At 39.4% G+C, this 27890-nt stretch overlaps 2 protein-coding genes and 1 long non-coding RNA gene across 5 annotated transcripts in view; 2 read left to right on the top strand and 1 right to left on the bottom strand.

Moving 5' to 3' along the window:
• Window positions 1-12092, top strand: part of LOC137195860 (uncharacterized) — a 62377-nt gene extending 50285 nt beyond the window's left edge. The window contains exon 3 of the long non-coding RNA XR_010931178.1: window positions 9247-12092. This is a non-coding gene — a long non-coding RNA (uncharacterized lncRNA). The remainder of the gene's footprint in view (window positions 1-9246) is intronic.
• stk32a (serine/threonine kinase 32A) overlaps window positions 1-27890 on the bottom strand; it is a 77631-nt gene that overhangs the window by 48247 nt on the left and 1494 nt on the right. The window contains exons 2-6 of one of the 3 annotated variants that reach the window (XM_067608518.1): window positions 26384-26455; window positions 21648-21754; window positions 18585-19114; window positions 12238-12293; window positions 8696-8847 (exon numbers count right to left, since the gene is read on the bottom strand). In XM_067608518.1, the coding sequence (XP_067464619.1) occupies window positions 8696-8847; window positions 12238-12293; window positions 18585-18636 (260 nt within the window). In that variant the 5' untranslated portion in view covers window positions 18637-19114; window positions 21648-21754; window positions 26384-26455. Of the gene's footprint in view, window positions 1-8695; window positions 8848-12237; window positions 12294-18584; window positions 19115-20259; window positions 21627-21647; window positions 21755-26383; window positions 26456-27890 lie in introns of those variants that run through there. The other 2 variants (XM_067608519.1, XM_067608517.1) reach the window with 2 other exon arrangements.
• zmp:0000001268 (CYTL1 domain-containing protein) lies at window positions 21804-26507 on the top strand. Its single transcript, XM_067608520.1, has 4 exons — window positions 21804-23857; window positions 24201-24245; window positions 24517-24663; window positions 26400-26507. Exons 1-4 carry the CDS (start codon window positions 23624-23626, stop codon window positions 26442-26444), a joined length of 471 nt encoding a protein of 156 aa, XP_067464621.1. The 5' UTR covers window positions 21804-23623; the 3' UTR covers window positions 26445-26507.

Raw genomic sequence — 27890 nt, 5'->3', positions numbered from 1 at the left:
AACATCCCTCCCAAATTACCCACAATGCTCCCACTCTGTATTCTGTGTGCGTGCATGGATATGTGAAGGACGAAACAAGCACAAATTCTGAAATGCTGGAATTTCTCTGAAGAGTTTGGGAGACTCGTTATTAGTTTGAAGCTTTCATTTTAAAACAGAAATAACATTGACTGTAAAATCGACGTGCTTTTACGGCCATTAGAGAGAATATTCTGGGGGGAAAAAAAAAAATCTTTGAGAGAAATCCATGACCTAAAATTTGATAGCCAAGGCTAAAAACAAGACTAGCAGAAAACTGTAAACCAAGACAGGAAAAACAAGCTTTCATGGCAGCAGTCTGTGTTTGCTGGATGGACTCCATTTTACTCTCTATGAATCACCTGATTAACTCTCTTTATCGCTCTTTCTCCTTCTCTTTCCCGGCCTGTTTCTCTCCCGCCTTCAGTCTACATCAGTGTCTCTCTACCTCACACACGCACACACATATAGAGAGTGTAAATACCTTCAACCGAGCAGAGTTAGTTAAGGTGAAAATTAATCTAAGAGGCTGCTGTCACAAGTATTTAGGAGACACAAATGAGACTCTTAATTGCTCTTTTCTTGGCAGAGGAACACTGGCTTCTACCAGTAAAACTGTTTATTTATTTATGTGCTATAGTATATAAACTGTACAGTGAGAGATGATCTTCTACTGTCGTAATCTTCAATTTTATCAGCTGTAATTTAATCCTTAAATATGATTTAACCTTTACACTTTAACGCTTTGGAAATCCCATCTGTTACTGATGTTTAAGAGAAGAAAATCTGATATAACAGTTTCCATCAACTGGTTATAATATCAGTTGACAGAATAATCCAAAACAAATATCAATATGTGGTATTTTAACATATGTAATTTCTGGATGAATATTCACAATTGGTGAGGAGGTTGGGTTTGTGTTAAGGACAGACAGCAAGTCCATCAAGGCGATCGATAGTACGCTTGAATCCTCTTTGAAACCAGTTTAATCGAGTAGAAAACCAGCTCTCATGCTTGGCCGAGGTTTCCATGTTTTCTGTCCCACAGGTCCTTCTATCAGAAAGCCAAGGTGGTAAAAAGTGAAAGGACTTGGACATTCTCGTTGGGGGGAAGTTGTTCTGACTTTTAAGCAAACAAGACTGACTGACTCACTGCAATCGCTTACATGGTTGCTCAGAAAAAAAGCCGCCATTAAGAAGTTTGACTGCCTGGCACAGTAATACACATAGTGAAACACCTACAGTACACATACAAATGTATACCTAGACATAGCTAGTTACAGCCACCCAGCAGCCTGCTGTGTGAGCCAGCTATTTATTTAAGATCCAGTGAAAGCAACTGAAAGTTTGTTTTTGAAATTCCTCAATAGATCCTATACACCCACAGACAAAGGCCTAGGCAAGCAGACATGTAAACAAATAAAAACACACACACACATACAGTACATACTTGAAATTTGTATTCTGTAGACACATACACAAAGTCATCAACTAAGTTCTTTTTCTCAGTTTCAGCAGTTCACTATCTGAGTGTAAGTGTCACATTAGTGCACTTATTAAAAATTTCTTGTGCTATACATACAGTATGTTAGTGTTTGGTATTATGGGTGCAAATCAACAACCTCCCTTTGGGACTGGCTGACCAGGTGCTAACTGAGCTTTCTATTTTATGCTTTTTCAGCAACATCTCCACTCTACTTAGAGTGTAAATTGGTCTCCTTTGACAATAAAAGGCCAATATCTGATAAAATATGAGTCTGCTCTCTTGCTCTCCCTCTCTGACATGCGGACACAGTATTTAAAAGGTGTCTGAATATGAATGAAGTCTCCAGTGGCCTGCTGCCACCGCTGTCAAAATGAATTACAAATGGTACTCATTAAGCTGTTCGTCAAAAGTAAGCACTGGGTTACAAAAGTTACCCGTTACTGTTAATATGACAACATATATGACTACAGTTAGAGGAGTCCGCTCGATGTTGACGATGTTCATAGGTGGTTCTTAGTTCTATGTAGAAAATACAAAAAGCAATCTTTTGCAGTAGTTAAGAACTAACCTCTCCCCTGCTACTGTTGAATCTGATGCTCTGTAACAAGTTGATGTGAGAGAGGTGATGTAGAAAAATAGTGCCATCACAGTAACCAAGTATTCCAATTTACACTTCTGTCCATGTTATTCACTTTTCTTTTAACACATATCATAACTGTTAAGTATTATCCAATTAAAAATTGACACCCAGATTAATAACATATGATAGCATGTAATTTGCACAACTAAACTAAACTAAATAAAACATGAAAGTGTATGAGGTTACATTTCTTAGTGTTCAGAATTCAATTGTGAGGTTTTGTGAGGATTTTATGGGCTGTTTTACAATGATAGTAGCATTGTAAAACACTCATTTCCATGAACCTTATAACTAACATAACAAACAATATAACATGCAAAAAATAATGATCATAAAAAATAAGAAAGAACGAAAGACATGGCAACAGATGTACACGTTCGGAGTGGAAAATAATCATCCTGCTATTGAATTTTTTTTTTCTTCTTTTTTCACTTTGACAATAGTCTCATTTTTATTTTTCAGATGCAAGGGGCCGTGAAGAGACATACAGCAACAGAACAGAAAGAACAAGTTCTTGAGCATCCATTAGCAGCTGTTGCTTGATGCCTCAACCAGCATTTTGGGTAGAGAGTAGGGAACACCAGTCAGACTGTAGATTAGCACCTGTGCATTTTGTTGAAATGGTGTAGACTTTTCATTAGCCTCCCTGACATCAAGCCTGATTTTTCTGTAGCTTGCTTGTTCTCTTTTGTCCTTTCTCTCAGTTCTTCTTGTCCTCTAGCTGTCCCCCTTGCTCTGTTTCATTATGTCTCTCTTTCAGTATCTGTCCCTGCTCTGCTACACATGCATTTCAATGTGACCTCTTTGTGGCCTCCAGGCAGTCAGTCTGGTGGGAGAGCATCCTGCATGGAGCTTTTAGAGGCAGAAGCCCCCAGGCCACTTTCAGTAATGGAAGTCTCCAGGACCCACAGGGGCTCAGAAGCTAATGGCTAACATGTCCTTACAAAAAGACTTCTCTCCTCACTGTCAAAAGTAATAGATATGATATATAAGGCCCCGCGGTCCATCAAAATAATACTACAGCTGCTGCAATTTCCAAATTGCAATAAGTTTCTGTTTCTTACAGAAATAAAATATTTCAGACACAAAAATTATTCCTGTTTTAAGAAGCTAATTAAACAAGCAAGACAGATGTTATTGCAATATTCTGCAAAAAAAATTACACATTTTCACTACATTATAGTACAGTACATGCTTAAATAAAGACTTGTTTCTCTGTGTGAAGGCAGTGACAGAATATCACTTGTGCCCATTCACTAAATGAAATAATGTCAGACTCCTATATGAAGGACTTGTTTATCCCTCACAGTAACCCATCATTCATAACCTGAACACCTTTTGTGATGTCAGTCTAAACTGTAGATGTCACACCCTGCCTGGACTTTGTGTGTTTTTTGGTCTCTTTGTGTTTTTGTGTTCTTTAGGGTTTCTTGGTTTGCACTTCTGTTTAGTCCCTCTGGTCATGTGGGTTTTCTTGTTGTATTTGGGTGGTGGGTTTGGACTGACTTTTGTTGTTTGGCCTGGCGTGTTGTGTACTTGGGTTTGGGTTCATGGTGGTTGGTGTGGGTTGTATTTGGAGTTTTGTGTTTTCTGGGTTTTGGTTTTGTTGCTGTGTTTCCCTTGTGTGTTCATGTGCTCCTCCTCATCTGCCCTGCATCACCCTCGTTAGCCTTGCTCTGTGTCTTCCCCACACCTGCCCTGTATCAGTCTCGTCAGCCTTGCCCTGCTTCCTGTGTTTCCCTCAGCCAATCACTCCCAGCCTGCCCTTGTGTCTCATCACCTGTTCTCATTCCCTGATTACTTTAGTCTATATTTAATGTCTGGTTGTGAGTTGAGCCTTTGTTGGATCGTTTGTTTTGTTCAGCTTGTTCTGTTTTGCCCTGTCCTGTCCTGTCCACCTCAATATTAAAGGTTTTCGTCTACCCTGCAATCTCTGCATGCTGGTCTCTGCAATTGCGTCCTGTTGCTCAACCTGACAGTAGAATGATTTCTGTTCATTTACATCAATCTATGTAATGTCCAGAGCAGAAAATCCACATTAGTGAATCCTGGTATTTAATGGCTAATCAAGACTTCATTGTTCAGCACAAGGTAATGCAGTCTCAGTGATTTATCATACATACTACCCACACATACACACACACACTCACATTTCCACACATATCCACCAACTGACCACAGCCTCTTGCTGAAACCGACATGGCTGGCCAACCACTCAGACTGTGACATGTTGGATCGATGCCAACAGCCCTCCGACCTTCCTTGTACCCCATCTCCCAACACCCTCTTTGAATGACAGCTCCCATCAGTGGGTGTCTGACGCTTCCTGAGCACACATACATGGAAGCAAACATGTGCAAAAATGCATTCACTCATCCCTTACGAAACAGCTTACGAGAAATTAATAATCTTACATGTAGAATACAGTAAAACTCCATATATCTAAGTCTTATTTCTGTACTTTAGAGTAGGTCTTTCCACTTACATTTTCACTTCTACCAAAGTAACATTTAGACTTTATAGCAGTACTTGATCATGTTGTTTTCTTGTTCTTATTTCACCATTTCACCTTGACACAATGTCAAATGCTTCACATGCTGACATGCTGCTTTCTAGTGTTTGGCTATGCCTGCAGTGTTAAAGGTAAAATGAAGTTGTAATCTGCACATTTTGCAGATACAGTTTGTACCTTCGGCACAAGCAGATCCTACTATTGCTTACTTGTAATATTGGAGTCAGGCATTAAGCTTATCTTAGCTTATTCCATTCATTCAGAATGTATCCTGAACCCACGCAGACTGTCACTCAGGCTGATCAGTGTCTGTATGATACATTGTACTGTATCTGGTGTATTCAACCTTTTATTTCTGGATGCTTGGAGGAATACTTCTCTTGGATTCTTTTTTATTTTTTTAATTTTAGAATGGCATTGCTTTTGTGGGACGTTATGTCATTTGTTTGGTTTTCTGAAGAAAAATGCACTTGAAAGGGGAATAACACTGAATGATGTCTTGCTCTGCATAGAAATGCAAAGCATTAGTAAGATTACATAATAACAGAGCAAGAGGGACTCCCTGAAGCAAATGATGCTTTTACTCCACAATGTATCAGACTTTTGTTACTGTACTTCTTGTCCTTGATAGTTACGCAATTACTTACAATAGCATATTACATCATAGCAGTATTTGTCATATGTGATGTCATGTAATGCAGTGTGCTATAAACTTTGTCAAAAGCAGGTTTATTTGTGAAGTCAATATATACCTTGTACTGTTCCTTCATACTCCCATGCATTACCTACTGTGTGGAAGTGTGGGGTAACACATACAAAACAAACACAGATCCAATCTTCATCCTTCAAAAAAGAGCCATAAGATTCATAAAGAAAACCACTTACAGAGAACCAACAAACCCACTCTTCATCAAACTAAATGCACTAAAATTTAAGGACCTGGTTGACTTCAAAACTATTCAGATCATGTACAGAGTAAAAAATCAGCAGTTTCCAAAGCAGTATCCAAAGTTTGTTTCAAATGAGAGAAGGTAAATATGTTTTCAGAGGAATATGTATGTTCAAAAAACAATTATTGAGGACAAATGCAAAACTTCATTGTATCACAACAAAGGGAGTTAATCTGTGGAACAACTGTAGTGAAGAAATGAAAATATGTAGAACATTAAGTAAGTTTAAACAAATCTTTAAAAATTAGTTAGTTAAATAAGTTCTTTACTACATCCTTTCCCTTTTTGAACATTGAGAGGTTATTTGTGTTGCTCACTGAAAGTTTGCTGTTATTTTTGTTTTTTGTTTTGTTTTATTTTGTTATTTTAACATGTTTGAAATAAATAAGAGAGTAACAGGAAACAATAGGTCTGGGGTACTCACAACATTCCACATATAATTGCAATTTCACAATTTATCTGTTAACATGGAAATGCATGAAAATATAGTTGCTTCCCTCAAAACAGTTCTTTCTTAGATGCCATTCTAATAACAGTTCTGGAATATAAAAATTAGTCAACAACTCAAGAGTGCAGTGTGGTAAAATAATACTGCACTACTGTTAGCTCTCTGCTTGACACACTAGACAAATGTGTTGCTCACAGAGAACGCATTACACATCCTGTGCTCAACATTCGTCACACCAAACAACCAGCAGAGTTTCAAGGAGTTCTTCCTCTGTGACATTTCCTCCATCAACAAACAAATCAACTGCAGAATCCACAGTTAAAGAGGCAGCAAGACTGAAAGCTGATTTCAGCTGCATCGGATACTGGTTGCCATCTCTCCCTCCATCTGTCTGATACAGTATGAGTGTATCTCTGGCCTTTGTGTCAAAGCAGTGCAGTGCCAATAAGGGCTCCAGTTACACAGTGGAACTTGGTGCAACGCAGGCACAATGGGCTGCCCCTCTGGTGCTGGCACATCAATAAACTGACCATACCATATATTTAATGCCAGAGGTTATGGGTTTTCAAAATCTATGTTCTGTAATAAGACTATGCATGGAGGGAATATGACTTGTTTAGAAGTATAAAAGCTGAGATACTTTTTTTCTTCGCTCCTGTCTTCTAAGTGTATTATTGCTTGGCTGCATGCGGTGCACAGACACCTGAGGTCATGCCCACTCGTAAGTGCAGTGACAGCGAGAGGAGAAAAAAAGGGAGTGAAGCAGGTGGTGGAGAGGAGGGGTTGAAAAAATTGGAATGCGAGAGAAGATGCGGAGGAGGTGAATAAAACGAGGACAAAGGATGATAATGAGAGGACAGGCCAGGGGACAGAGAAAAATAAAGCCTACTTTTCTGCATGTGGCTGGCTCAGTGCAGTTCATATGCCTGCAGATAATCTCTCTCCGTCCCCGACCTTGAGCGCTAACCTCAGGACAATCATAACTTGCGCCAACTCAACACAGCAAGAGAGACAGAGCAGGAGAGAGAGTGGGCGAGTGGGCACAGCGCTGACCCAAGCACATCTCTAGAGGAAATCACCCCCACCCGGGGGGGTTTAAGCTGCCAAAAGCATTAACTTCCAACCTTTTTTCTTTGTCCAACACAGCATGCAATCAAGCAAGAAAGCAAGCACTGGCATTGATTGTCTGATGAGTCTGTACACTGCACTTCTCTCTGTTCCTGTTCCTACCTCCTCTGTTGTTTTACTTCTCTTCCTCCTCCCTCTCTCTACTCTGTGGCTATTCTCCCTTCTCCCTGCACCTTAATGTCCTTTCCTCTCTTGTACTGCGCTGTAGTCCCTTCTCATTCATTCCCACCATGGGAGGACTTACGCTTTGTTTCTGTCAAATTAGTAATTAAAAGACAGCTATTCATTCTGCCAAGTAGTGGGGTGCTTTCGAAAAGATGTGGAATTGAAATGGGAGAAAAGGGAAGGGGGTGAAGAAAGGAAAAGTGGGACAGAGAACAAAAGGTGAAAGGAAAAAAAGCTACCTGGAGAGCGATGGTGACACAATACTCAAATTATGTACTTAAAGTGTTCAGAATATCACTTCAAACTGAGTTTAAATATTGTGTGTTTTAGATGGAACTGCCTAAGTACTAAACCTGTAAATCAGGAGTAATAAATAATAATAGAAATAAAGTTCCTTGATTTTGAAAACTGGACTGCAGGGACTGTGGCAGTTATTGCCTTTGGTCAGATATGCCAGTCCTCCCCTCTTCTCTGCATTTCTGCATGACAGAAATCAGGGTGGCTTCCTCTCAAAAATCGCAGAGTGGGAGTGCTTATCAAGAATTAATGATGCCTTTCAGACAGAAACTTAACAAGCCAAGCAACTCAAAGTATAATTCCTGGTGCTCAATAAGCTCCGACTTTCAAATTATGATAAATGAGTTGCTTAAAAGTACCTGACGAGTCATCTTAGATTAGCACTCACAGTTGGAATGGGCTTATACAGTGTTGAGGGAAAGACTTCCTCAACCCCATATGCGATGAGCCAAAGGAGATGCTGCCAAGAGAGTCATACCCATAAAAGTTGAGCATGGATCAGTGAGCAAACTACATTTTCCTTTTAGCAACTTCACTGGGTGGGACAACGTGAATGGAGGCTTGTGAGTGTTCTTCAATGGTCAACACCTTTCTGCATAAGCCTGCAGACTCAGTTGAGGACTGTTAGGAAGGCTTTTTTAATGGGTGATGCTCTCTCTCTGTGTCCATGCATTCGCTGATTTAATGGATAGGATACAATCACTGTAAAAATCAACTGGGTGACACAGAATGCACTACAAAATCATTCAAATGGTTCTTATGGCTGATGGTAATGACGAGTATGAAACACAAGCCTTTGTGGAGATGACTTGCTGAAGTCAAATCAATGAAATCATTCATCATCTACTCAAGAAGATTTCACACAGTAGCGTGTTGTACATGCATTACTCAACATTTAATTTAACATTGAGTACATTCAAAATCAAAAAGTATTCAGAAGCATTTTCTAAAAACTCGACAATAAGTAACCCAAGGTTATTCAAATGAAACTTTACAGATGTAATTGATACAACTACACATGCAAATACTTCTCTAAAGACTGTCGGCTTACCAGAAGTTGACCAGGAAAGGATGCTCAAGGTTCTGCATGATCTGCAGCTCTTTCAAGACATTCCTTACTTCGTTCCGCTCCACGCATTTTAGCTTGTTCATGTACTTCATGGCATACATCTTCTTAGTGTCCTTCTTCTGCACAATGCAGACCTGCGAAGATCACAGAAGGGTAAATTCATTCACTGCTATGGTCAAAACAATCTGAATGTATTTGTTGGTGTGTATGTTATAGTACTTGCGAGGCTTTACAAAAAAGTTTAAACAGGTAACTTATCGTCCATACAAATTAAGTAATTCTCATTGCCAATATCATAAAGAGCATGATATTGTCATCCCTCTTGGGCAGCATCCTGTAATTTTGAATCATCATTCATAATGTTTTGTTCAATATGGTTATTGGTTAGTTATGTTGCATAACATATGGCAAAAACTGTGTAGTGTCCCCTTATCAGATGCTAATCATTTAACTTTTAAAAATGCCTCAACAAAGTTGTGAGATGTATCGTTTCACCATATTTAAAAAAAACCATCTGTATCTGTTTGACACAGTGAAACATTGAGGTCTCCCAGGCTGGCATTGAGGTGAGGACTGGAAGGAAGTGAAGGGTACGTGAGGTAGTGGACAAGGCAAATCTCGGCTGTGTCACAGAGTGCTGGTGGGATCTGTGGCAGTTGGCCAAGCAGGTTTAGGCAGAATTCCAACAACCAACTACAACAAAGCCAAGGGCAAAGAGAGGTGGGATTTGGTCCAGAAGGAAGTGAGAGCCAGGTTTGTGGAGCTGTGTGCAAGCCAGATGGTGGGGATGCGGCAGTAGGGTGCATGGACAAGATGGGAACAGGCGATGGACTGCAAGATCTCATGGTCTTGGTTGTGGAAGGCTGAACCTTCCACATCAATTCTCTCATCCAGTCTGTGTACAATGGTCTGCCCGGCAGCACCATCAATACATAACATAAAGCATCTCCAACTACCAAGACACCGAATCACATTTGTGAGAACAGGAGAACTCTCAAATCCCCAATCAAAAGCCCAGGCAGGCCTCCTTGGAATAGCACATGACTAGCAGATGAGGGTGGACCTGGGAAAGCAACTCAGCGGCATCCTTAGGAAGAAACGTATGACTCTCTGTGGAGCAGAGTGGCACAAGAAGCAGACTAAAGAGAGAACCAGGAAACACACTGCTTTCCAAGCAAATCCCTTTGGGTTTACTAAACAACTGTTTGGCCAGAAGTGTAGAAGCCACCTTGCATGCTCAAAAGAGGATATAGACAACCATCAGAAGGGGACCTGGCAGTACAATGGCTGGACCAATGCATATGGTTCCATACCCCATAAACTAGTGGATGGTATTGGAATGGTATCATGTCCCAAGTAACATCAAGGACCTCATCTTGGATTACTATGATAACATTAATCTTAGGTTCACTTCTGGGCCAATCACATGTGAGTGGCACTGACTGGAGAAAGAGATCATCACTGGATGCACCTGACAGTAACAACAATGTTAGTCCCAGGAAGCAGATAGATCCTTTCGGGCTTGGAGAGGCTAATTACTTAGGCTCAGATGTGTTTCAAGCCAGCAAAATCCAGGTCCTTAGTACTGAAGAGAGGGAAGGTGATTGACCGGTTCCACTTCTCTCTTGAAGGTAGCCGAATCCCATTGGTTACAAAGAAACCCATAAAGAGTCTCAGAAAAACCTTCTACCACACTCTACAGGACGCTGCTTTTATGTGACAAACCAAGAACTGGAGGAATGGTTAATAGCTGTCAACAAATTAGGACTAACGGGCAAATTCAATCAACAGCCTGGAATACAAGGAGTCCAACATTTTGTACACTATGTACAAGATAACCATTTTGTACATATGTACAAGATGTTGCAATACAGTAGTGCATGTTCCACCATTCGTAAATATTTCCCTAAAGCTTTATTACGTGTGACACATGGACACATGGTGTATTAGTAGCTTCACTGCAATAGCCAAAAATGTTGTCTATCTCAGAAGGTTGGAAAGGAAACTAGGGCTTCTCTTTAATCACTGTGATCATGAATTTAATCCTCTCTTAAGACGTTAGACTTTTCACACCAGTATGTTTTGCAGTTTAGAGATGGGAAACATTGTGTTAGCATTCATTAGAATTGTGGGTACGTCAGCAGGGAATGTAGATGTTTCCTTCAAAATTGAATGAAAATGCTTCCAAACTGCATTGTCTGTGTACTTAGATCAGTGGGAATAAATAGCTTTATTTGATGCAGCGAAATGCAGAATATAACACCTGGTGCAGTCTGGGTAGCTGTCATTTCATGTATATATCAAACTGTGTGTGATTACCACCTTTTTGACAATGTGTCAAAGTATAGACAATATTTTCAATATGCATCGGTGTAATACCCCATATTTATTTGTAGTTGTGCTTGTCTGTGCTACAAGCACAGTGATTACTGCTATCTAAGAGAGTGATCTGTAGACCAGCTGGCACAGTTAATCAGCCAAACCCTGATCGCATCACTCCTCCCATTGAACAGCTTGCCATCTACTGTGATTAGACTGCTTATCTGTTGTTGGACAGAATGTTGATGCTGTGTGCTCACGTGTTGTGTGTATACATGTGCACATAAGTTTCTCTATATGTGTTTGCATGTACTGTAAATGCTGATGTGAATTACTTTGCACTGTATGACTTAAAAGCAAGAGGGAGCATGACTGCTACCACCGCTGATTTGTTTCTGGAGAGCTGCTGGTTGATCTTGAGCAAATTAAACAGGAAGGCTTTAGTAGACTGCAGATCATAATACTCTACTGACAGAGAGAGAGGAGAGGTGGGATGTTATTTATATTGATGTGTTGTGCCTAATGTTAACAGCCCTATTCAAGGAAATAAAGGGGGATCACGTAGAGCTGAAACGATTGTTCAATTCATGAATTTGTCGATCGATAGAAAAATAATCTGCAGCTAAGTTATTTTTCAAGCAGAATTGCCAAATTTTCCCTAGATCCATCTTTTACATTGTAAGGATTTACTGCTTTTTATTGTATAATGTGATAGAAAACTGAATATCTTTAGGTTTTGGAGAGTTGGTCAGACAAAGCAAACAATGTGAAGATAATACCTTGGGCTTTTAAAGGTTTTGTTTAATATATATTTCCTATTTTTAATGGTCTTATTTTTAGGTGCTTCTCTAATAATTTAACTTTTATTAGTGGATCAATTGTACACACATTTTTTGTCCTTTAACTTACTAGCTACTGTTGGCGTCCTCCTGATCGACACTACTCTTGGAGTATGTGTTAGTGTGTCAGTGCCAGTATTGTAGTGTTAGTATGTCTTTTATATGTCTCCTTTGTTGTGACTGTTTGACTTTCTTTGTTATATATTTGTTTGTGTGGGAAAATAAACTTGCTTCCCCTCTTGGGATTAATAAAGTTATCTATCATGAAGCTGAAATATACTGGAACATTATTCCAATTTAGCATGGTTACATCTTTTTTTCCTCCAATCTGAATACACACAAACACTCTGGGAAACATGGACTTACTTTTCCAAAGCTTCCTTTTCCTATTGCCCTCAGGATCTGGAAGTGGTCAAAATTGACTGTGGGAAAGAAGAGAAGAAAATCTCAGTAAATTTATATGAGATACAAAACAGAAATTAAAACCCAAAATCCATTTTTTAAAAATTAGATTGTTGTTATTATAATAAAATACCAAGATACTAGATGCTCTGTCACATAATCTGTCGTAGAAAAGTTATTGGTTTCAGCTTTGAACTTCATGAACTGTATGTGCTTGCTACTATAGAGGGAAACATACACCTTATGAAAATACATTACAAGTAGATACACACTTATATTGAAATCAAATTACATTTGTTTTTAAAATGGTGAAACTACATCAAACTACAAACCGACACACATTCATCATTAGAGATGGAAAGAGATGAATGTTCAGTGTCAGTGCAGCTACAGTAGCTTTACTGTGACGATTGTTTTGAGCTTATTTGAACAATGTGACTGTCAAGCTGAAGCAGATGGAGGTCTCCAGGGCAACCAGTGGTCACTGACATTATATGGCGGAGAACTGAAATAAGCTTTCGCACTAAGATGTACTTTTTGAACGTTGCATGTTTTTCCACTAAAAATAGGACACACTGTATTTTTTGTTTTGAGTCTCAGTATCCTCCCAACCTTTCTATCATCCTCCCCTCTGCACACAACTTACTGAATATGGTCTCACTCAACACACACATGACCTGAACCAGAGCTTAACTCCCTATCTCACTCTCATCCATTTACCAGCAACATTTATCGCCAATTGGAACCGGATGGGGCTGTTTGTTTCTTGCTGCCATGACAACCAGGGTAGAAGGTTTCCCCTCTCTGCTGTTTCCCAGAGGATGGAACAGCTGCTGCCCACTCTCCCACCTCATCTGACCACACACACACACACACACACACACACACACACATATATTCCCAATACATTTACCATCTTTTTCAAACATACACACGTATATCTGACATATAGTGCTGACTTAAAAGATTACCTGCTTGTCTTGCAACAGCACAGCATGTGCGTGCACACACACACGCACACACTCTCTGCCTTCAGTCTCTGGATGTATTGGATGTGACAGTTAATGTTATGCTCTGTTAGTCACGTATCACTGCCACTTCCTCCTCACACACTATCTGTGTTGGAGTGTTTACACAATCTACTTTGATAGGGACCATATGAGGCCCACATTTACACAAACATACAGTCGCTTCGGTGTAAAGATCCCCTCCAGACATACAAAAACGACAATACAATACAAAAATACTCTGCTTGAAACAATAATGTGTGTCTGATATGTTTTTTTTCTATAAAAAAAAAAGTATAACTACCACAATTAAATCCATAAAAGGACTTCTACTCCTTTTTCCTCATTAAAAATTCCAGATCTATAAATATGTAAATATATTTAATCTCAGAAGTTTAACAGCTGGACACAAAATGTCTCTTTGTTCACTGAAAAGTCCATTCTCAGTGTGCACTGGAGGCTTCAAGTTTCCACATCACATTTGTGTGAATTGAATACTGGACTAAGATTGACTTCAAAACTAGTTGTGATGTCACAAATCATACTCGTAGACCTACCCCTTAAAATCTGATTTTCAATGAGCACAAAGAAATTTCCGCTTTCAGCAGCTGAATGTAAAAACAGCCTTCTAGTGTCAAACTCTGCACATACATCATTCAGCACAGTGAAGCTCAAACATTCAACTGCAGGAACAAGAAGAAAAACATATTTTTGGAGTGGAGGGGGACTTCAACATACACACAGACACACACTGCAGATAAACATAGTCATTTTCCTGCTAAGCCACTTGGAGATTCTACTCTGATGGGTTTTTCAGAGAGACAGCTGTGGTCGTGGGTGGGAGGGGCCGAGCTCTGTAATCGCAGGGAGAGAGTCATACAAAGGGAGAGAGAGTGGGAAAGAGAGAGACATAACAGCTCCGAATGAGAGAATTGCATGGAGATGGAGACTGTCATATTACACCAGCAGAACTTTGAATGGTTTAATGTGCTGCTGTGTTAAATGATGGACACATAAGTAACAGAGCGTGTAATGATTGAAATCTGTACATGAGGGGAATTGACACATTCATAGCCCTTTCCACAGCTTAAACTCACTGAGAAAATCATCTGACTGAGCAACTCGTCTGCTAGTCAATTTGAATTTGACTGGCGCATGTTAATCAGTTTGGATTGAAGTAATCACACTTGTTCAGTTTTGAGTCTCTCATGCTCTCTGTATCACTGTACTATACCGTCTGTTTGCCTTTTTTTTTCTGTCTGCCACAAGTTGTCTGTCTGAGTATGTCCAAACTAAGCTGGCTAAATTTTAATAATGCATATTTTTCTCTTTGTTCCAGCCCACTGTTCACACTGAGGGCCTTCATATACTGGTTCCATTTATACTACATTAGTGGACGTCTTCACACATGTGTTTGTGTGGCAGTAAAGTTAAGAAGACAACTTTCTGTTGCCTCTAATCCTCTTATTTTAAATGTCAATAAAGCCGATCACACAGTGGAGATGTTATCATTAACCTGTATTTATGCTGATTTTGACATACAACCTCATGATCATAAAATAGTGATTTGATTGATGTCTGAAGGCGCCTTTATAATGTGTAACAACAATCGTTTATTGCATGACACATTGTGCAAGATGCTTATGCAATCTGTGTCAAACTGCACAATACTAATATGAGGCATGTCATCAGCTCACATCATCCATCTGCGCTGCTCTGAAGTTTTTTTCATTTTACCTCCATCGTTTTTTGCTTTTGTGTGCTATGAATGTATTATGAAGAACAAATATGTTATGCCCCTAAACTTCATTCAAAAACTACACTTACAAAATGTCATGCCGGCCGGTGTATTCTGTGTCATTTAATGTCGTATTCTGATTGGTTTTGTTTGTAGACGTGGGTCGTAGCGGCAGTCACATTGTGAGACTTTGGTCTTAAATTTCTTACACTGTCAGAATTTTGCCTCAGGGTGTCTTTGGTCACCAAAGCGCCACAGCAGTCGTTGGTGCACGTGTCTCACAGTGCAATCTAGGACCGCTGTTTTGGATTGCTGACCAAAGAAATTACCGCATTTCTCTCGTGAATGCCAACTTTCGTCCCAGGCAGTCCAAAACAGCCCAGTGTAAAGGGGCCTTTACTTGATGGAGCAATGTGTTTGCCTGGTTAACAAGTAGCATTTATGATTCACAGTCAAATCACTGTTTATAGTGATTCCATTGTCTGCCAATAGAAGAAAAAAAATGTGTAAATGAGAACAACTAAATCATAAGCTTGGCTGTATCAAAACGTAGCGTAGGTGATAACCGAGAGCAGGAGGGAACTAAACCAAGTTGAGAGGTTGTCTGTCTCACTCTGATTAAGAGTTTTGTGTGTAGGATGAAGAAGAGGAGATTTAACTGTTTTACTGTTATTTAGGTTTTCAGTGTGAAAAAACATAAATGGTGCTTTCAAATTTTGCAGAGACACAGTCTCTCACTCTGGCTCACACTCTGACTCTCTTCCTCTCACTCCTGCCTCTCACACAGAAGCCTGTAAATTACTTAAATACCCACCGACGAACATCAGCGCTCACGCTGTTGCTCTGACAACTGAAACAGAACCCATGGGTCCATGTGCCACTGTGATGTGAATAAAGCATGATCAGCAGTAAACAGGGCCTGTCCATTAAGCAGACTCTCCTGGTTACACAAAGTGGAAAACGTATGTGGCACATAAGGGACGCTCTTGTTATACACATCATTCTCAGAGGAGATAAACATGTCTTGACAGGGTTCACCTTCATTAACACAACTCTAAGTAAATCAACTAATATGGCTTCAGGGTGAAATGTAAAATATGCATCTGTATAAGCACTGATGCCAGCAAGGAAAACATTCTGTAAGTTTATTCTTCAAATAAATTGAGATTCTCAGCATTAATTTTAAACAAAATTATAATTTGTTGTCTTTATTTCGACAACTTTTGACAGGTATTTTATGTCTTGGTTGGTTTGTATCTATAGGTTAAGTTGCTATTATTTTATTGTACATACATTGATTGTAAAGACTATAAAAATGGATTGTAATATATATCAAAATGTAGCTGTAACTATATAAGAGGAGCTCTTTGCCAGAGCAGATAATAAAATATGGGAGAGAGACATTTTTTTTCAAGCCTGGCCTGATTGTGGTGCTATGGTGTGTAACCACAATCTAAATTGGAAATAACTTAAAAGGCTCAAAGACATCCAAATTTATGAACAAGTGAAATGTTCTTCAGAGCTTTACTACCAACTATATTTAAAGCTATCAGGTAGTTTCTAGCAGCACAGGAACTATATGAAAATGAATTGGCTAACCTCAGAGCACTTAAATACATTGATGGTATATTTTTTGAAATAGTCACTATTAAATAAAAACATAAAATCCACCTCCATGGCCATCATCACCTTGAAGCAACCTTTTGCACTTCAGCTTCCTAAGCGTAAAGAGAAAACTCAAAACTCAATTTGCATCTTTATTGCTATTCAAAGTGAGTGCATGATGCATACTCAACATGCAGTGACCACTGACCCATGTCACAAGATTAAAATCGGAGATGCTCGGTCTATCAGGAGATGCTGTAACATCAGGAGCAACCGTTTCCATATCAATGATCCATGTTAAAAATAACAATAGAACGGTTTGAGCTCCTCTTTTCGATTTCATCTAATTTTTTTTTCATTTCTTCACTTGCAGTCGGGTTTTTTCTTAAGATGGTTGTAACCATGTGAAGTGCAAATCAGCACTCTTCTGCTTTTTCACTTTTGTGTCCATAGCTCCAATTAGTTCTCCTCATCCTCCCTCCTTTTTCCCTCTCTCTATGCTCCAATCATGCACTGTGATTCCTGTGTATCTTAGGGGGTAGTGAGGGAATATAATGGCCACGCTGCAGTGTTAAGCAATAACAAAAAAGTCAAGGAGCACCCGTCTGCTTACTTCAACCTCAAAGGGAGAACCCTGCCTGTCTCTGACATGAGTTTCATCAGCGAGGGGATTACCTTATTTCCAGTGAGCAGGGCTTCTTCTAATTCAAAACAATGTGTGTCTGTGTTTATTATTCCCCTGCTCTTGGTGAAACACCCACGCTGTTTTGTGAGAGAAGTCAGAGATGGAGCACTGTTGCATTAACTCGGGGTTCAAAGAAGCCCTGTTATGAGTGACATTTCCAGAACAGCACGCTAGATGACTAAGCAGCAAGGTTAGCTATGAATAATGATTTCCTCTTTGATAGAGGTTGCCTCTAGTGAAAAAGAGAAAGCCACAGATTTGGATTTCATTAGAGGGTGTGATACCGTAATTTGACACAGTCATGGTGAAAATAAATCATGGTTTGTCGCACAAAAATAAAATTTCTATCTCAGCAAACAAATTAAGGAAATTCTGATGATAATTAATGGAATATTATTTCTCATGATATATTTTAACCTGTTTAGTTAAACTGAAAAGAAATGTTACATCCTTAGTTTGCAACTTCATGCAGAGAAACAAATGCATGAGATCATCTATGACACCAGATACAGAGAAAATAAACAATTTACTCGACAGTCAGGAAAAACATGGGAGAGCCTCTTCACTTCTAACTAAATCACTGACTCATGTAAAACTGATTTATTTGAAGTCCTTAGGGTATAGCCAGAGTGGAATTAATTTCAGAGACTGACTTAGATCAATAAATTCACATTGTACTATCTTACTCAGGCCACAGAGAAAAAGGGAAATAAATTCCAACTAAGATGTTTTCCAATCAAAGTAATAACTTATTTTGATGCTGACCTTGATGGTATTTACTTTTGGAGATTTTAAGGTAATAGCCTGGCAAAATTCAAGCACTTTTCAATAATCATAAAAATCCCCATCAAAGCTAAAAATGAGAAAAAAAAAGGTCCAGAAGAGCTCTCCTGTTATTTTTATTGCATCTGAGCATGGATATGCATTGCTGTGGCCATATTCAAAGGCAAACTCAAACTGTGAGGGGGTATCCCTCTTTCCTGTTGCTGTGGAAGACTAAGGGCAGACCTAATCATCACTACATCCGTCTAACCACTTAATGTAAGTGCACTTGATTTCGTTAGGTAGTAATAACAACACACGGATAAGGCTGTAGAAAAAAAAAAGTGTGCACCTTGGGATAAAGATTGGATTTTGCTGGATTGGATTTCGCTCTACTTTTGTGGCTCAAGATTTGAGCCACAAAAGTAGAGTGACAACATCAACAACAACAACAACAACACAAAAAAAGAGAAGAAAAGTCTTAAAAGATCTTAAAAGCGTCACTGGTACTCACCCTCATCTGTGTCATCGGTGACCGGAGCCTTGCTGGACTGTCCGAGCCCCATGGCTGCTCCTCTCTTTCAGATTCTCCTCTTCTGCTCCCTTAGCTCAACTCAGCATTGAACGGCTCTCCCTCTGAGACGCACTCATAGCCTGGCCAATATTAGCCCCTCACACACACACACACAAACACACATACACACTTTCACGTGCTGGACTGCTCAACCCTGACACACACATACACAGCAGCTGCCTCAGTTTTGCTGACTTGAAGAGGTCCCGTCTTCCTCTTATCTCTCCACCTTGACACAATCACATATCATTACACACACACACACAAAAGAGGGCTTGGGGGAACACTAAAGGCACTGAAGCGCTGACACACACACACAGGCAGCACCACTACAGCGTAAGTTTCCTGTCAGTCTTCACTGCTGTTCAGATGAATGCAGGCAGACGGATGACTCTTCCAAGCCAGGAGGAGGACGAGGATGGTGAGTGATGTGTCTGTGGCTGTGACCCTCTGTTGACTGAGAGTCTAACCTGTGAGGGGAGGCAGGAAAACATGACACCGCCAGCAGAGTGAAGGAAGGAGGGACAGAGGGAGGGAGAGAAAAAGAAGAGAGGTAGAGCTTCTGAGACATGAACAGCATCCAATGATCAACAGAATTTTCTTAGATGTTAAGAATTTAAGATAAAACGCTTACAAACTTAAGTAATCTGCAACAACTGCAGAACAGCAGTACCATTCACGTTAACTTGATTAAAAATCAATTTGGCTAATGAAGAGAGGGGGAAAAAAAGGACTTTCATCACTAATATATAACCACATTTCCTTCCTTCCTTTGCTTTCTTCCTTCCTTCCTTCGTCGGTCATTTCTCAATAATTGAATTAATTTTAATCAGATCATCATCCCACAGAAGCACAGTCTTGAGTATACTCTATGTGATGAATGGTGTGATCTGTTTTCCTATTAAGAGCACAAAATTGGAGGCTTCTGATTTATAGTTTGCTGATGTTATGTACTATAAATGGAATCCCTCAGGCTGCCCTCTTCCGGACTTGTGATTTCATGAGTTACTACATGTTGTAGTAGACAACAAAAGAAGAAGAAAAAAAAGACAAACTGCTGCCTGGTGAAACATGTAAGCTTGGGATGTGAACTAATTAAATAACATGTTAGTTTATCATGTGTGCATGTTACAAGATATTCCTGCAATGACCTCATCCTATAAGGAGTTTGAGCATTAAAAACTAAGTTTATTTTAAGTTATTTAGTATCATAATGGTTTGCTATGGTGTCCTTTTAAAATGACTAATAGCCTGTCCCATAATACCTTAAAAGGAGACTGAATGACAGAGCTGAGTTACTGTATAAGATGCATTCGTGGGATAAATAGGCAAACTTGAAGTCACCGTGGCAACATTCAATCCACTAGGGGAAACCCTTCTCATGAATGTCATTCCCAGGCTGCATGATAAGGTCACCACAGCACATCTGAATATCCCTTTTGGCTTCAATGAAATATTCAAAAACTAGTGCGGGAAGCCGCATTGCTGAGCTCCCCGTAGAGGACATTGTGCTCGGAGCCCGTATCTGATCATGAGAGGGGGGTTGGGGGGGCATGCGCTGAATAGAAAGTAACCCCCCTCTCTGCATCCATGCAGGGCAGCTGTGGGCACCTACCTCTGAACGCCGCCGGCTGGTGGAGCATCGGACCATTTCCAGCCCGGTTTACTGCAGAGAAGAGGAGCGACTGGAGAGCAACAGTGCGGCTCAAAGGCATCACTTGTCCGGTGTTCGGACGCGACGACGCACCGGGACACCTGCCGCCCGAAAAACGGAACCGCACAGCGAGACGTGACTTGCGGGATGCGCCGACGGAGTGCAATGCGAAATCCCTCGTTTCGTTTCTGGAGGATAGAGGACACTGGGAGCAAAACTCAAGAATGAAACTGCTCGGCACGCTGCGCTGATGAGCGACTGACCTCCACATCGCCGCCTGTGTATAATGGGCTCGCAAACACCGTGCGTCTGGAGAGGCACGTCTCATACGCTGCCAGGCTGATCTGCTGTAGCTGAGGGGATGAGGTCTCCCCCCGTTGTTCATGCACTCATTAAAAAATAATAATAATAAAAGTTGTATCCCATAATGCATTTTAGCAAGATAAACAGATCACATCTTAAAATATTTACTGAAGTATTTAGAAATATGAGAGAGAGGCTGTTGTGCAAGCATCACAATCACAGTTAAGCACCACAGAATCCTTTTATAACCTCTGTAGTTTTTCCTTTTCTGTCTTTTTAAGGGTTTTTATCTTAAATGATGAGGTTATTGTCATCTTATCAATGGCCTGATTACTACATATTAGTTGCCTATTAGTTGCTTGCCTCTAGGATTAAAAATGCTGATCTTTTCATTTAAAGAAAAGTCACCATATGTCACCATAAAACTGCCTCATCATACTGTATTCAATGTTTGTCTGCGGGGAGCGCATATTTATCTCTCTTGTAACCACCGTGGAGTCAGAGTTCATGCATAGAATAGCGCCCCCCAGAACTGATATTGGTTTGCTACCTTGCTTAAAGGTACTTCAGCAATGCATAATGTCGACAATGCTGTTTCAGCCTGGAGACCCCCAGGTGAGGAACAGTCTCTTTATAGACTAGCTGAGCCTGCTACCTCATAATAGCCTTTAATGTTATATGGAAATAGTAATTATACACCGAGAACAATAGATAGTAATGTCTCTCTGGTGGTCAATTGTGAGTCTGTAATGAGCTTATTGTGCTTTATTGCATTTCTTTTTTTTATCTCCTTGGGTTTAGTGTAATACTTTGTGATCCTTACGATAGAATGTCATGATATTATCCAGACTATCTCACAAAGATTTGGATAATATCATTATAATGTCAATTTCTATAAAGTTGTTATTAAAATAATGTAGTAACCCTCAAATACAAGATTAGTCATACATGTGATGATAAACTTACACAGCAAGTGGTTCAAATGTCTGGAAAAGCTGAAAAAATATGGGTTGGGGAAGTGAATGAATGGCACTTTCCTCACTTACCTCAACAACTACTGTTACTGTTGGGGTCCTGTTGAGCAAGGCACTTCACTCTCAACAGCTCCAGCATAGTTGCTCATGGGCTTGCGATAATGGTTGTACTGGACATCCTGTAAAAAAGCTGAATGTGAGGTGAGCAAGATTCAGTTGTTCCCTAGACAATTATATTTTAAAGAGACGTGCCTCCACATTATTTATAGCGGTTCTATGATTCATGTGATGGATATCTGGGCTTTTAAACCAGAATGTGCTTGCTGTATTGGAATTTGCCTTTTGGGCAGATTGTCCAATCTCTCATCATACATCAACTTCTGCAGCCATTAACTACTAACTGTAAAACACGTCTATCCATTACAAGGAGTGCGTGGTCACCACTGTCCCCTGTTAATTGAGCAAGCCAAGGTCGAGAGGAGAATGGCTGAGTGGGGGGACTAGGGGATGTGAGATATGCTTACAGTGCACACTGCACATTTTCTTCCTCTTTATGCCTCTCCGTCATGCCAAGATACACTCAGTGTGGGCCATCCATCTTCATATGGAAACTAGGGACAGATCTCCAACTCTCAACGCACCCTCTGAGAGGTGACGAGCATCAGTCAAAACCAGGCCAGTCTCTTAACGCATCAGGAAGAAGGCTGCTCTTTTAGATGAGATGAGTGATGACATTGTCACATCACACCTGGCTGGACAGGTGAGTAAAGCTACTTAGGGTGCAGGTGGCCTCAGCAGGTGCCACCATTGTCCCAGTTTTGTAAGTGTAAATATTTTTTTCCCTTTAATGAGAATCAGTCATATTAGGTCATATTAGGAGTTTTTGTAAAATGTCAACATGATGCGTATAAGGAAGCTGGACTTTGAGAATGAAGGTGTGAGAAAATGTAAATCTGTTAAATTAGCCCCATCTAGTGGATAGAAAAACATAACATAATATGGGATGATGACAACCAGTATAATACTGTATCAGCACTGACAGGGTCTTATGGGAATATTATCTTGTAAATCTCACATTAATGATAAGTATTCCAGTTGAAGTATTAGTTCTACTCCTCAATGTAAAAACACTTCATCATGCGAAACATATATTAATATACAGGCTTTAAAAGTTTTTGTTTTTTTTTTAATTCAAAATGTTCAAATTTGAGCATAATATTGCTACAGAAAATGTAAAGCTACAACAAAAAAAAATCATGAAAATATTTAGGGTTACTTGCTGAAATGTTCCTGGATTCGTAAACCCAACTGTATCCAACTGGCTGGTAACATTAAGATAAGCAGGACAAACATAATGTTCAAATTTGAAATATTGCTCTGGTAGCCCGCATCAATTCTTTGCTGTAATTGATGGGTGTGTTTTGCTTTCATATCTTTTTCATTGCTTCTTAGATTGATGTAATAAAAATACACAATGGCAAGATACTTGCACCAATGCAATAAAGCTCCAAATACCTTCTATGTCATATTAAAGTCAAATACTGAATTCATCTCGTTCCTTCTTGGTCTCTTGACTGTCTAGATTAGTCAAAGCAAGGCAGTTTTATTAATATAGCACATTTCATTTCCTCAACAAGTAACATGTATGATATAATATACTAAAAACATGCATCAATTTCATTTCAAAGGTGCTATATATTGAGTTGGGATCTTTGGACAGAGTGCAGGCTATTGGAGTAAAGAAAGTTACTTTCATGTTGTGTAAATCATCCACTGATGATCATGCTGAATGTATGTAGGCTATCAGAAAATACTCAATTGATACTAAGAGATGAAATGTATGGAAAGAAATCTGATTTAAGAAGAACAGTACTGAATTCCCTCCTGACTAACTCAGCAGTATACTAATTTTCTGAAAATAAATCTAATCTCCTGATGCTGTTTTGATTCTTCCGTAAAGACTTGACACAATGGGTTATTTCCTGTCATTCTTCTGCAGTTGCATAATTATTATGGAGTAAACAAAGGGTGTGTTATGGTCCATCCACATGCATACGTGGCTGCATGTGTGCATTGGCGACACAAACAAACAGAGGCTCTGTCAGTACAGTAGGTGTCAGAGAGTCATGGCGATCTTTAACCACTTGTTGCTTGTTTCGTTGCTGCTGTCGCCGCTGGTGCTGAGCTACCCTTTCTACCCACCGACATGCTACACCAAGGTGCTGAGCATGGCACGAGAGCTCACCCAGTGGGCAGCGGATTTAAAGAGGGACCCTGAAACTGTGAGTCAACTGCTGTGCTCCTCACTCATACTCTCTTTTACCTTTTTACTTGTTTGTGCTCATTTGCTATTCTGTTGTTTTACTAAGGACCACAGTAGAAATATTAGTTATTTTTTAAGTTCAGTATTTATCTGTATATAATCATGCATGTTAACTTTAGTTCAATCACATTAGATCCGAGTATTGTAGGATTGTAGGATATATATAAATTAAATAATTGGGTGTAATTTTGTAATGCGAGAAAAATGCGATTTTTTTCAGAGAAGGTGATGGGATGTTTAAAGGTGCATGAGATGCTCCTGCCAATGTTATATTTTATAATGCTCATATTCTTTTCATCCAGGGTTTCTGCATGGCACACATGCCAGATCTCTACCTTGATGTCCATGTAAGTATAACTGCTGCCAAATTTGCCATGATAGTAACCAAATCTATTTATTTTGCATCAGAATGTTACAAAATGGCATCAATTTTTGGGTCTAATTGGCATAATCTGAAAGTTAACCAAAGTTGAAATATGTACTGTTGTTTTTTATCTCTGACACTGAGAAATCTGGCTGTCCGGGAATTTTCTACACTAACTTCTGTGGTATTTTGACTAAAACCTTCAGCTGCTGTAAATCATGCACAGGGACACTAATTGCTACTCATCCCTTCAGAATGCTTGTGTGATGTACAAAATGAGGACCTACATCTCCCTGGTGGAAGGCCTGCGACAGCGCCGCTGCGCTTACACTAGAGACGTGAGGAAGCTGGGTGTCACTCTGAGACAGCTCTTCATCATCATGGCAGAGAAATGTCACGGGGTAAGACCAGACAAATGGTCTAAATTAGTGACTAAACACAATGAGTGTCTGTAGAGGTTACAAGTTCATATGTACTGCCTCATTTTAATTTGAGACATACTACCAATGTCTCAAAAAACATATGTTAAAGGTTGATCAGTGTAATGTCTACCTGTACCTCAAGTTACTTTGCACAGAAAACAATACTGATATTATCAATACCTTTCTGTATCTTAAAGATCCCCTACAGACTTGTTTTTAAGACATAACAAGTTATAGTTTGTATCTGATATGGTTTTCCCCCAAAATAGTTAAAATGCCTTTTTAGAAAGTCTTAAAAGCTCATCTACTCATTCTCCCTCATTTGAAAAACCTTAAAAACATGGTGTCTTCATCTCTACCTTCAAAGCAGTCTAGAAGTCCAACAGTGTAACAAATCCTCATAATCTTTAGGTTTAGATTTATTTGGTGGCTTTTTAGGTGGATCACAAAACAGTGATTGACAAAAACTCACTAGTACTTTTAATAAAACAAAGTGCACTTTTACTGTGTCCTTTGTGAATAAAAAAAAGTCAAGATGTGCTTACAAAATGGTCCTGCAGTAATTAATTGTCCTGCACAATAACATTATTCCTAGAGACTCCTTCACAACTGTAATATATTCCCAGGGGACATTTCTGAGATGCTGTGATGTAAAATCTTCATTATCACTACCTTTATGCTTTTCCTGTGTCACAGCAGCTTTGTGATTGGCAGATAATAAGATGTGTTAACTATTAAAGCCTGTTCTTATGACAAAGGCCAATGACAATACACCTGTTGTTGGGTGACAACTACAAACAATTTTTCATTGAGATATGTAAATACCGTTTCATAGATCACCACTCCTGTTTTGCAGTAAATTAATCTCATCTATGATTCAACACTGTTATCAACTGTCTTGAGGATCATTCTCAGTTGTTTTCATTCTCAAATATTTGAACTACAGATCATTTATTGGCACATTTACATGAAAAATACAGCTGTAGTCCAGCACTGAATTAGGGTTCCCTTACTCTGTGCAGAGTCTACAACTCACTTTCCATTATGGATTCTGAGATAAACTAAAGAACTGTTCATTTAATGTTAATTTCTATTTGAAGTCACCTATAACCAAACACATTTCTACAGTATATCCATTGAGCCAAACTCTGAGTCACTGTTGTGCAGCCCAACATGAAACAGAAAAGGGAAAACAGACTAAAACTGATGAAATGCATTCAAACTGACTGCCGTTTAATGGGTCACTCAGTGGGTCAATTCACAGGATTAAACAGGGTTTATGATGCAGATTATGAAAAACGCTGAGTGCTCTGTGCATGTTTGATCCTCCTCACCTGAATTGTGAGTCAGACACATTTGGATGTGCGGTTGGTTTCAGTATGCCAACAGACTGACATGACCTGTCTGTGCAGACCAGAACACCATGTCCGGGCAAAGGTTTAGAGTTAAATCACTTTCATTACGGTCATTTCATTTAGCTTCAGTTACAGGAAAAGGGGGAGATCTAATTAAGGTCAGTTTTTGACTGGAAATTTGGGTGTGAGCATACAGGTGTCAGTAGTCACCTTCTTCTGAGGGTTTTTATTTATATTTAATGTATTAATATGAAGGCAGGTGGAATTACAACATATCTTGTCATGATTCCCGAATAACGAACTTATCCAACCCCACACATTTCACCCAAAGACTTTTATTTTACCTTTCTGTTTTTATAGGACTTGGTGTTCACGATCTATGACTGTGCTGCACTGGAGCGCTAACACACTGGATCCTGAAATGACAATATCACTGTCAAAGAAAGGAGGAGAGACAGCAAAACAGTGCTTGTATTTACATTGTTCAAGCCTCTGCAATGATAAAAAAAAAATGGAAGACAAAAGACTTATATTTTTGGTTAAACTGTATGGTTGTGTTACTCAAACATGTACCTTAAATCATCTGTTTTCTGACTATAATGGCAACATATAATTTTTAAACTATAGAAGAAACATGTAAGACAACACACTTCATTAAAATGTCTTTTGTTATTGTCAATTAACATAATTTGGAGGAACACTGCAATATGTTGCAGTCTGGGTTAAATTCTCCTCCACTTTGTGTCAGAATTGACATATTCAACATTTAAGATCATTGCTCCTCATTAAAAATTTTCACCAGTTATATATCTGAATTTCTCTAATAGTTTTTATTCACTTGTTCTAATTACTACACCGGTTATATAAGATGCAGTGATTAGGGTCAGTGAGTTCACACACCTGAATACATGTTATATATGAGGTGAATCAAGTTAAAATCTATTTTCTGTTTAAGATTGTTTGGCCCTGAGGCATTTCAACCACAGAATGTGCACAAAGATTTTGCCGTCAATATGTGAAAATAAAAGCTGAACTGTCCGCTCCTCTCCTTCAAGGTGCCTCCTCAGTAGTTCCAGCACAGTGTGTTTGATAATTTCTATCTTTCATGGACCTTACACTGATAATGAGATGTTGAAATCATCCACTTTGAACTTCAAGGTTTTTGGAGGTAGATAAAAATGCATCAAGTTAACTAACATGCTGGATCTTTCTAAATGAGTTGGACAATTTTGTTGTCATAGGAACCCCAGTAAGTACACACATGCAATGGTGACATGACTTTAGCGTGATGGGATTAGCAGAAACCTCTGTAGGCTTGCATTGACTTGCATCAGCTTGTCTCTTTACTGTAGGCTATTGTTCTTTAGGGATTTACTGAAGCTGAGACTCTCACAATGTATAGAGGATGCAAAGTGATATCAGAGAAAGCTTATCAAAGCGGTTGGTTTGTATGAAGTTTGAACCAATATGCTCCTAAAATGGAGAAAACATGAGGTAAAGCCACATCTCATAAAAGTGAAAAACAGTGTGAAACAGTAGAGCTGCTGTTGTAACCAAAGACCAAATGATGTTTTCCAACCCATTTAAACAGGCCGGTGCCTAACTGATGAGCAAGCAAAGCATTGCATCACCCCACTGCCTGCAATCCTCCTGTCCATAATTGGTAATTCAGCAGTTAATTGTTTGGCTAATCTTTCCACAGAATTCAGGGAGAAAATGAGTTGTGCATATGAGATAGTAAATGAAGGTCAGCGAGTTTGATTCTGGATTGCTCTATGTGCTCTGAAGGGAAATGTAAACTGAAGTTCATTGCCTAATATTTCAAAATTACCAGTGCTTACATCTCCCATA

The sequence above is a fragment of the Thunnus thynnus genome, chromosome 13 (assembly GCF_963924715.1).
Source record: "Thunnus thynnus chromosome 13, fThuThy2.1, whole genome shotgun sequence".
Classification (NCBI taxonomy): domain Eukaryota; kingdom Metazoa; phylum Chordata; class Actinopteri; order Scombriformes; family Scombridae; genus Thunnus; species Thunnus thynnus.
Note: the sequence above shows the minus strand (reverse complement) of the source record. Positions and strands in the feature narration are given on the sequence as shown.